Source organism: Ailuropoda melanoleuca, chromosome 13 (genome assembly GCF_002007445.2).
Source record: "Ailuropoda melanoleuca isolate Jingjing chromosome 13, ASM200744v2, whole genome shotgun sequence".
NCBI classification, from domain to species: Eukaryota; Metazoa; Chordata; class Mammalia; order Carnivora; family Ursidae; genus Ailuropoda; species Ailuropoda melanoleuca.
Window position 1 is genome coordinate 76,279,295 of NC_048230.1, and position 11,840 is coordinate 76,291,134.

Below are 11,840 nucleotides of genomic sequence, written 5' to 3' on the forward strand. Positions count from 1 at the left end.
GAAGGGAGGTGACTTCACAGGAAACCAAGCCAAAGTTTGAGGTATTTGTGCACTTGGAAAGTAGATGACCAGCCTGGCCTTGTTTATGAAGGACATACTGACCTGCGAAAGACTAGCGCTCTTAGAGTCCTGGGGCTGCTCCAAAGCTGGGAATAGTAACTCTGATTCCTTTTAGAATAATCATATTCTTTGCTGTTTATTTTAACATCTTTTTGTGTCTCTCCCCTGGGCAGGCCCCTCACACCTCCTGACTTGAGGACTGGTGGACTTTCTAGGCATTACTTCCAGTGACCCAACTTGGAACTAACTGCCTGAGTGGAAAGCTGATGTGAAGATATTTTCATTCTGAAGGAGGACGCTAACAATTCAAAGGAATGAATTTCTTTCTTTTTTTTTTTTTTAAATTCTTTTTTTAAGATTTTTAAATTTATTTATTCGACAGAGATAGAGACAGCCAGCGAGAGAGGGAACACAAGCAGGGGGAGTGGGAGAGGAAGAAGCAGGCTCATAGAGGAAGAGCCTGATGTGGGGCTCGATCCCATAACGCCGGGATCACGCCCTGAGCCGAAGGCAGACGCTTAACCGCTGTGCCACCCAGGCGCCCCCAAAGGAATGAATTTCTAATGGTGGAACTCGAAGTACCTAGTGTGACCAAAGATGTTTTGGGACAGGATGTTCTACCCTGTGCTGTTCAAATGATTGAGGAGGTAGCCTCCTACTTTGCCCTCTTGAGAGGATGGCTCTGCCCTTTGGAACTTCAGAAACATCCGACTCGTCTTTCTCGAAGTTTAGTGGTTTCAGTGCACTCGAGGACTTACTGATAATGGGTATTTATAACATGATATTATCAGTAAAACCAGTAGGTGAGTGCTTTTCTCATCACTTTGATAGCAAAGGGAGAGAATGTTTCACACGTTGCCTTCAAGTACTGAGGGGAGGTGGATTTTATTACCTCGTCTTTATAGAACAGGAACATGAGGAACCCAGGAGCTCAAACTGCTGACTCTTGGAGTGTCCCCAGACATGAAGTGCGAGCTCTGCCTCTCTCCCGAGTCTGGCTGGCTATCCACAACAAAGGAGGTAGCCAATTTAAGATAATAAGCCCAAAGAAGGGGGGTGTCTTCACATTTTTATTTTCTACATCAATCGGCTTGGAGCATCTGAGCTTTGTAATTACACATTTCTCCTTGTCTGTGCTCGTTTGCTCGGGATTTTTTCCCCCTCTTGGCCTTTAAATGAGCCAGTTTAGCCACAAGGCACCCTGACATGGGGTTTTTATAACACACACCAGGGATATTTCTAAAGCACACAAAGGATTTAGGTCACAGAAATCCAGCATAAGGCTGTGTCTGCTCTATTTTAATCATGTTTTAAAAAAATAGTTTATGAGTTCAATGCACTCCAGCTCATTTTTTAAAATTAAAACTTAAATCATTTTCAATATTATAAATTATTTTTAAATCATTTTCAGAAGCCAGGAATAGTACTACTGATTTCTTTAAGGATAATAATTTTCTTTGCAGATTATATATTTTAATAATATTTAATCCTAGCCAGCCAGTTACGAGCTCTGCCACAGGTTACCTGCATTCTCTGTGTCTCTGTTTCCTCATCTGTGAAACAGACATAAAAAGAGCACCTTACTCACAGCTTTGTTCTGAAGATTGCATGAAGACATCCATGTCATTAATGCCCTTAGTGCAGTCTAGAGCACTCCATCAAACCTAGCTATTGTTAGTACATTATAACTGTTTGGAATTACAAAAGTAATGTGTATTTGTTACAAAAAAAAATTCAAACAATGTAGAGGTTTATAAAGTAAAAAATGATAGTGTCCACTCTTCACCCAGCCCCATCCAGTCCTACTTTCTAGAGATAGCCACTGTATATTGACCACAATTTTTCTACACACGTTCATGCAAGGACCTTAGAACTTTGCATGCCCCATCTAACCACTGATCATGGACATCCTTCCTGAGCAGGTCCCCCGCAGCCCCGCCTTTACACAAGATGGGCATTAGCTCCTCGTCTGATCTGTCTGTGGGTCCAGTATGTATTTCGGGCAGCTTTTCACACTTCTGTGAGGTCAGATCTTTGCTCTTCCTTACACCTCCTGGGGTATGCATAGTGGGTAGGAAGACCTTCTCAGGGACCAGCATTTGGAAATACACTTCCCAGGACTGGAAAACAAAGACTTGCACAATTCAAGAGAACTTTTGGAACATACATTAAACTTTGTGATTCATTACTGTGAGTGTATTTTACTTTTTACTGCAGAAGTTCAAAGGCTGAAATGCTTTTACGTATCGGGGGGAATGCCAACTTCAGCTAAAGACAAGAAATGCAGGAGCAAAGACACCCCACAGTCTGCACGGTCCTCTTCATGACACCCACAGGCTTGTTGTCGGTCATGGTGTGGAGTGAATGGGGGGTACAAGGCAATAATTCGGTGCTTGATGAAGTTGAGACTGCGCTTTAACCAGCACCGAGTGTAAGAAGGTGGCTTTACCTTCAATGGGCTCATTTCAGAAGGTCATTGTCAAAGATCATGACAACAAAATCATGTGGAGACTCAAAAACTCCCAGTGAAGCCGGCTGAAGCCAGTAGCTCTTGGCACGTTCCATCAAGTCCTCTGCATACTTGCTCACATCTGGGCATTGAGACACTATCTTTGAGAACGTCACTCAAAGGCATTTGCCAAAAAGACAAGTGGATATTTAAAAAGAAAAAAAATTGAGTGATTGCTATATCTTTGACAGTGAGGTATTTCTATAAACATCTTACTACTCATGCTTTCTCCTACTCTTCCTTTTTCTCAGTAAATGCATACTGTGTCTATACAAAGCACAACTGGCTGAAAAATAGATAATTAAATAATCTTTTATATTTGATTTACAGAGTGCCAAATAATTGGATCAATTTTAAAAAGAAGGCCTATTTTGAGGCCTTATAGATACTAATATACATATATATATATATATGTAATTCAGCAAACGTTTATTTAATGTCCACTATGTCAAAATAATTTTGCGAGGAGTTGTGAGATTTTTGAAGATAAAAAAGATAATCTCTACTCACAATCTAGTTATTTATGTTCTTTAATATTTTCTAGACCTTTCAGGGAATAATTAGAAGAACACCAAGCAATGAGGAGCAGAATATTTTATAGTTTATGGTAAGGACAATTCTCTGTGTGGTCTATCACGTTAATCACTCACTATGCTCCTCAGACATATTATTTTTAAAGGCATTGTGTAGCAGTCAGCCACCAGGATGGCCTCCGATAAGCCTTGCCTTTGGCATAGATTTCAAACCCTTGTGTGGTCCTCTCCGGCAATGAATCAAGCCTAACTGACCAAAAGAATACAATGGAGGAGATAGCGCGGGACTTGGCAGGCTAGGTCTTTAAAGATATGGCAGCTCCCATCTTGGTCTCATGGATTGCTTACTCTAGTGGAAGGACTGGAATTTGAGCTAATGGTCAAAACCCAGCCTGCAGCTTGTTTGTATGTGTGTGAGCTAAGTTTGGTTTTCTTCTTTTTAAAATATGTTTTGCCTTGTTTTTTTAAAGAAGAAGACGCTGTGACAGAGACTAGAGGTGGCCCACAAGGCTTAAAATATTTACTATCTGGTCTTTTACAGAAAGAGTTTGCTACCCCTACTCTGAGCAATGCAGGCACCTTGCTGTAAGGACACATATATGGAGTGTCCTGGGCCTCGGGTGCCCTTATGGAAAGGCCAGTATGGAAAGGAGCTGAGGCCTCCCATCCAGAGCCAATACAAGCTTGCTAGTCATGAGGGAACTGGCAGGAAGGTAGAGTCTTCAACTCCAGTTAAGCCTTCAGAAGATCGCAGCCTTACCTGCCATCAAATTGTATCCTCATGAGAGATGCTGACCCAGAACCATCCAGCCAAAGCAATAACTGAAGCCCAGAAACCTTAAGAGATAATAAATGACAATTGTTCTTTGAAGCCTCAAAGTTTTGGGGTAATTTATTATGCAGCCATCATAAATGGAATATACTGGGTTGCCTGGGTGGCTCAGTCGGTTAAGCGTCTGCCATCGGCTCAGGTCATGATCCCGGGGTCCTGGGAAAGAGTCCCCCATTGGGCTCTTTGCTCAGCAGGGAGACTCCTTCTTCTCTGCCTGCTTCTCCTTCTGCCTGCCGCTCCCCCTGTGCTTGAGCGTTCTCTCTCTCTCTCACAAATAAAGAAAATCTTTAAAATAAAAATAAAAAATAAATGGAATACATTATATATTGTTTAAAGTCCCCAAGTAAGATGCTCACTCACTTCCTTTAATAATTCTTAGAGGTGGGCAGAATAGAAACACGTAAAACTCTTCATCACCATATTGTATCTGATGATTTCTAAGCTTTGCAGTAACTACTAAGACCTCAGACATCACACCCCAATAAAAGTATAAGAATCAAATTATTTGAGGGCACCTGGGTGGCTCAGTTGGCTGAGCATCTGACTCTCAATTTCAGCTCAGGTTGTGATCTCAGGGTCTTGGGATTGAGCCCCACATCAGGCTCTGCCCTCAGCAGGGAGTCTGCTTGAGGATTCTTTCTCCCTCTTCCTCTGTCCTTCCTCCAGTGTGCTCTCTCTCTCTCAAATAAATAAATAAATAAATCTTAAAAAAAAAAAGAAACAAATTATTTCTTTAGTATTTATAAGCATCATCAATTTTTATTTTTTATTTTTTTATTTTTTTAAAGATTTTATTTATTTATGTGACAGAGAGACAGCCAGCGAGAGAGGGAACACAGCAGGGGAGTGGGAGAGGAAGAAGCAGGCTCCTAGCAGAGGAGCCCAATGTGGGACTCCACCCGGGAACGCCAGGATCACGCCCTGAGCCAAAGGCAGACGCTTAACGACTGCGCTACCCAGGCACCCCAGCATCATCAATTTTTAAATCTACAGCCTCTACAAGCTGCATTTCTTTTCTGCTGACATAATACTTTCATTATACTTGGCATTCTTCAAATCATTAATTTGGGGGGAAAGTGAATTTAGAATTGCTGGCCATCAGTCTGTCAATTACTCCATCAAGCAGGGTTTTGTTTTGTTTTGTTTTGTTTTGTTTAAAGTAGTCCTGGAAGGCATTTTGTACAGACAAGAAAATTAAGGCTCACAGACAGTAAATGACTACGGCCTCATAACTGGTTAATGAGAGAGCTAAGATTGAAGCCCGACTTCCTGACTTTAAGCTAAGGGCACTTGTTTCTTCACCTTTGAACGTAGATAGTCCGGAGTGGCTCTGGATTATAGATCAGCTGTGTCTGTCCCTATCATGAAATGGCATGTTAAGCCCTCACTGGTGTGGGGTGCCAGGAAATGGATGCTTTGCCATAGTGTCATGGAATGTCCTTCAAGCAATATTTTTAGTCTTTACCATTGTGCTAGTACTGACCTTAAAATTAAGGTCCAAGCTTATGTTCATTATAAATATACATTCTCCAAGTGCTGGGTATCCATTGACAAGTAAAACCCACACCTTCACTTTCATGGATCTTCCAGTCTAGTCTGGGAGCTTACAGTCTGATATTTTTTTTCTTGGTTATCTACTTATTGCTTAATTATGGTTTTATAATATTGTAGGAATGAAAAGCAGTAAGATGCTTTTAGACTCACCAGTTACTTAACCCTTGAACTTTTGTATGGTTTTCTTTCTTTTTTCTTAAAGCTAAATCCCCAGATGGGTGAGCAATTAGATCAATGTTCAGAATGACAAAGACAGATAAAGTAACTGCAAGCAACATCATCCCACTTTGAAAGAGCTATTTTGGTCTTTCACCTAAAGTGACTTCTTTCTGCTGAAAGAGATTTGGCAGCTGCTAGCTTAGCTGATGGCAGAAAATTCAACCATGAAATATAAAGGTTTCATAAGATTGTGACATGACTCCATTTTTACAGCCATTATATAATCAATGGCAAAACAGCAGGGGAACAGAAGTAATTTATACTTTACTTTTGGAATGCAATAAAATCTCTATTTTGCTGTCTCTAGATTTAAAGTCCTTATTTTGTTTTGATGATGACTTCAATTAGTTTTCCTTTCTTATGCACTAACCAGTCGAAAGTGGTAAGAAAGGATGGTCAGAGGCATGCTACGTGGCAAAGATAAGTCACTAGAGACTTCAGAAATTTGCTCCAGGAAGTCCATCAGAAAGATAAAACCTCTCCCACAGGAGAGTACAGAAAAATTAGTTGATAAGCAAACAAACTTGTTTTTCAAGGAGAGGGTGACAATGGCAAAAATGTTTCAAGGTTTGTTTCACTGATACACAGGTCAAGAAGAAGTTATGTTTGTTTTTTAAAAAAAGATTTTTAAAATTTCTTTCTTTGAGAGACAGAACACGTGTGAGCACAAGCAGGAAGATGGGCAGAGGGAGAGAGAGAGAGAGGATCTCAAGCAGGCTCTCCCCTGAGCACAGAGCCCTATACCTGGCTCGATCCCATGACCCCAAGATCCTGACCTGAGCCATAATCAAGAGCCAGCCCCTTAATCAACAGAGCTACACAAGGGCCCCAAGAAGTTATGTTTTTGAGACTTCTTGGATGGGTTGAGTTGGATGGCAGTGGGGAATGGGGGACACCTGGGAAGAGACTTATCCATTCATGCATATAAAACTGCTTTGTGGGGTACCTGGCTGGCTCAGTCAGAAGAGCATGCAACTCCTGATCTCGGGGTTGTGAATACAAGCCCCACTTTGGGGGTAGAGATTGCCTCATTAAATAAAACTTTTTAAAAACTAAAAAAGGGGTAGCTGGGTGGCTTAGTCGTTAAGCATCTGCCTTGGCTCAGGTCAGGGTCCTGGGATCGAGCCACGCATCAGGCTCCCTGCTCGGCGGGAAGCCTGCTTCTCCCTCTCCCACTCTCCCTGCTGGTGTTCCCTCTCTCACTGTGTCTCTCTCTGTCCAGTAAAGAAATAAAATCTTAAAAAAAAAAAAAAACTAAAAAAATTTTTTTAAAATGCTTTCTGAATGCTTACTTTTGTGTGAGTCACTGGGCTGGGATTTGGGCTACAAGTAAGTATGAGATAGACATGGTCCCTGTCCTCAAAGCAGTTACAGTTAGTGGGAGAAACAGAAAGGGCAAAGGAATTTAATCAGGGTAAATGGAGGAACTCGGGGATTCCTGGAAGGGACAACTAACTCGTATTTGAAAAGTCAGAGGTTTCCTGGAAGAATACTTTAAACCTGAGATCTGAAGGATGAGAAAGACCAAAGAAGAGTGTCCCTAAGGAAAGAAATTGTATAAGTAAAAAGCTCAGAGGCGAAAGAGAGCAAGCACGGAGTATTTAAGGAAAAGAAAATAATGCAGAGGTGGAAGGTTGGGGACAGTGATGAGAGATAAGGTCTATGGGTCCTCTAAGTCTACGGGTCCTCTAAGTCTACGTAAGAAGTTTGAGATTTAGCCTGAGGGTCAGGGAGGGGTGTACTCAATCTTCATTTAAAAACAAAACATCCAGTCCCACATCAGGCTCTTCTGCTGGGAGCCTGCTTCTCCCTCTCTGACTCCCCCTGCTGTGTTCGCTCTCTCGCTGGCTGTCTCTCTGTCACATAAATAAATAAAATCTTTAAAAAAAAATTAAAAAAATAAAAACAAAACAAAATAACAACAATTGGCTGCCAGATTTGGAAAGCTGTTGACATCCAGGTGACAGATAATGGTGAGCTGTACTCAAAAAGTCGCTGTGAGGATGGAGAGAAGGAAGAGATAGTCAATAAGTCTTTAAGAGAAAGAATCAGCAGGGGAGGATTTGGTTATGGATGGATACAGGACAAGCTGACAAAGGAGGAGAAAAAGTTTCTGACTTGGGCAACTAAATAGTCCAACTCAACTGAGACAGGAGACACTGGGGTAGGAGTAGGTTGGTTGAGAGGTGGTTGAGAGGTGGGGGAAAGTTGAATTAAAGGTGGCCAGAGGATATGTTGATTTGACTCTCAGGAGGCTTAGCGGTTTAGGAATCATCCGCATAGATGGGAAAAGAGAAGATTCAAGACAGAATCCTGAGAAAGGCCCACAGTGAAGAAAAAGAAAAGCTTGTTAAGGAGATTTTCTTGAGAGAGGAAAGAAAAAAATTAGAAGAAGGTAGTATCAAGGAAACCCAGGGACAAGAGTTTTCCAGGGGAAAGGAGTGATCGACAGTGTTCAATGCCATTGAACACTAGGTAGAAGCATCCCCGACAAACTCCAATTGAGGGACATTCTACAAAATAACTGACACTTAAAAATGTCAACACCAAGAAATACAAAGAAAGATTGAGAAATGGAGATTAAAAGAGACCAAAAAAACAAAAAAACAAAAACAAAAACATGAAAACTGAGAATGCAATGCATGATCTGGGATTTTCTTTTGCTGTATCTTCTATCATTTTTAATGGTTATATAATAATCCAGATAATTAAGTTCATTCAATTATATTTGGGTTAGTCATTTTATGAAACAAACAGGAAAGTAATTTAGTATTTTTCCAGGCTTTCTCTGCTCACAATCTATGTTACTTTAGAAGAGTGTTTTCGTGAGATGCATTACACCAAAAAAGGTGAAAAGTGAATCTATACACTTTGATTACCAATGCTGGAAGAGAAAATGAAATTTACAGTTGCTGTGTTAGGTTTGTCTGAATATGTTTTTACTTCTAATTTTGTCTTTAAATTTGCCTTCAAATTTGGCATATGGTTGACAAAACCTCAGCTAGCATTATTTAAAATATTCATCTCAAGTGAAGTGATGAGGGAACAGAAGGCAAGCAGAGGACAAAACACAAGCTGACACCCTGCAACCTCTCCCCACCCCCACTACTGGGTGGGATTTGTGATGTTCCTCAAGGAAGTTCCCAACTATCTTCATGTTAATGCCTTACTAGAGAGAAAAACAACCTTAACTTGACAATGACAAGGCCTCCAGTATCCAGTGAATCTTCTTTAACATATGAAAGTATTTTCTCAACCTCCCCTTTTCCTTACCTCCCCCTACCCCATAGCATATATTCAGCCACTCCTCACAACCCCACTGCAGCTCTTTCTGCCCACGGGTCCTGTCCCTGTGCTTTAATAAACCACCATTTTTGCACCAAAGAGGTCTCAAGAATTCTTTCTTGGTCCTCGGCTCCGGACTCTACCCCACCGAACCTCACCTATATTCCACAACCTCATCAAAGGACTCCCTAATTTATGGGGTTCTATCCTAAGATAGGCATCTGTAGGAGGATGTGAATGTAAAGGACCCTTCCAAGAAGATGGTGAAATGAGACAATAACCTTCAGTCTCCTTTCTACAGTTATGGCTAAGTTGCATGCAACATACTAAAATATTTTCATTGTCTCTGTTAATTTCTCTCTATTCTTTATGTTTTTTAAAATGTGGACATTTAAATTTTTTAAATTTAAATTTAAGTTTTTTTCTGTTTCCTTTCGTGTCCACCAGGAGCATTTATCAATAAGCCTTTAGAAATTGCCCAAACTGTCAAGGGGGCAAAACTTCATTAGCTAGAAGAATGACCTCAGTCAAGATGGCTGCGGCTACCTTCCCTTGCCCTTGCTTGCCCTCAGCAAAGGTGGCTCCAGTGACTTCCTTTCAAGCTGACTTTTCCCATAACAAATATGGCGCCTCCGCTTCCGGATTTCGGTGTGCTGCTCTTGCGGGTCGGTGAGTGTAATGGGGACTTTGCAATTTTTCTCAATCAGTTGTCGCCGCGGACTGAGGAGTGACCTGGAATTGGGAGTAAGCAGGGGGTCTGCACAACGCATCAGATCGTTCTCTTATAATTGGGAAGTTATGGCGGCTTCTCCTGGCACACTTCCAATCTCCCCCGTCCCACCCCCTCCTTCTCCCCAACAACACAAGGCCTTTGCAGCCACCTCTTCGGGGAAATCCCCTAAATTTGCAGGCAGTGTGACCGGATGTCCTTCCGTTCCTCTGCTCCTTTCTAAAAAACCAGTTTATATATATAATATATATATATATATATTATATATTTATTGAAAAACCCAGCTTTTTAAAGATATAATTCACATTACATAAAATTCATGTGTTTAAATGTAAAATTCAGTGGCTTTTCATATATTCCCAGAATTGTGCAGCCGTCACCACAATCTAATTTTAGAACATTTTTATCACCCTAAAGAAATACCCTGTACCCATTAGCGGTCTCTATTCACCGTGACTTTCAGTCTTAGACAATACTACTCTACTTTCTATAGATTTGTCAGTTTGGAATTTGATACAAATAGAATCATACAACCTCTGGCTAAAAGATAAACTGAGGCATATTTAAAATTCTAAGTTAATTCAAGCAAGAAGCGATTCGAATTGGGCAGTGTCCAGAGGCATATTTAAAATTTAAGTTAATTCGATGCCCAGTTTGAATTGGGCAGTATCCAATCTAGCAGGTAGGAAGGAGCTCTGAGGAGCTGAACAAGATGAAAGACTTATAGGCAGAAGGGAGCAGGAACAAGAAGTAATACTAGGCCAAAAAAGCAGGTTGGTTATTGCAAGGTTACATCTCTTTAGGGGATGGCATGGATCTATCTGGCAGATTACTCAACTAGTGCTGATCAGGCGATTCCTGATTGGTTGTGGAGTTTAGCACAAGTGACACCATTTTGGGTCTGTTGTCTTGTTTTTTAACACTAGCTTCTTATTACTAAGTGTAATATTTTCAGTTTGTCCTTGTGGCATTTATTAGAACTTAATTTTTTTATTAACCTGAAAAATATTCCGTGTGTGGATAGACCACATTTTATTCATCCATTCATCAGTTGGTGGACATTTAGATTGTTTCCACTTACAGTTTATTATGGATAAAGCTGCTGTGAACATTTGTGTAAAGTTTGTGTGGACATGTGTTTTTATTTCTCTTGAGCCTATGCCTAGGAGTGGAGTTGCCAGGTTAAAATGTAACCCCGTTTAACCTTTTGAAGCACTGCCAAACTGTTTTCCAAAGTGCCAGTGACTTTGTATGTGGACGTCCAGTTGTCTCAGTGTTGAAAAGACTGTCCTTTCCTTTTCCCATGAGATTGTTTTGGCACCCCGTGGAAAATCAATCGACCATAACCGTAAGATTTTACTTCTGGACTCTCGGTTCTATGCCATTGATCTGTGTGTCCCTTCTTATGCCAGTACCACACAGTCTTGATTATTGTGCTTTTTAGTAAGTTTTGAGATAAGAAAGTATGAATCCTACAACTTTGTTCTTTTTCAAGATTGTTTTGGCTATTCTGGGTCCCTTGCATTTCTGTATGAATTTTTAAAACACTTTTGTCAATGTCTGCAAAAAGAAAAAAAAAGTCAACTGAGATGCAGCTAAGAATTACATTGATCTGTAGACCAATTTGAGCCATATTGCTATCTTAAAATATTGTTTTCCAGTCCGTAAATATAGTATGTCTTTTCATTCATTTAGATTTTTAATTTCTTTCAACATTTTTTTAAAGATTTTATTTTTAAGTAATCTCTACACCAAACGTGGGACTCAAATTTATAACCCCAAGATCGAGAGTCATATGCACCACCGGCTGAACCAGCCAGCCACCCCTCTTTCAACATTTTTTTTTTTTTTAGTTTTCATTGTACATGCCTTACACATTTATATTAATTATATTCCCAAGTATTTTATTCTTTTTGATGCTATTGTAAATGGAATTATGGTCTTAATTTTAGGATTGTTTATTGCTAATGTATGTAAATATTTTTACATATTTTTATTGCTAGTGTAAAATCATTTGCATATACTTTTACTATATTGATCTTGTATCCAGCAATCTTGTTTAACTTGCTTAATGGTTCTACTGGTTTTTATTTTTTATTTTATTTTATTTATTTATTT

The 11,840-nt window shown here is 40.1% G+C and overlaps 1 protein-coding gene across 1 annotated transcript in view; it reads left to right on the plus strand.

The window, feature by feature from the left end:
• The first annotated feature begins 9,648 nt into the window (after positions 1-9,648).
• LOC117795475 (shieldin complex subunit 1-like) overlaps positions 9,649-11,840 on the plus strand; it is a 10,990-nt gene continuing 8,798 nt past the window's right edge. The window contains exon 1 of the mRNA XM_034640329.1: positions 9,649-9,736. Within this exon, the coding sequence (XP_034496220.1) occupies positions 9,671-9,736 (66 nt within the window). The 5' untranslated portion in view covers positions 9,649-9,670. The remainder of the gene's footprint in view (positions 9,737-11,840) is intronic.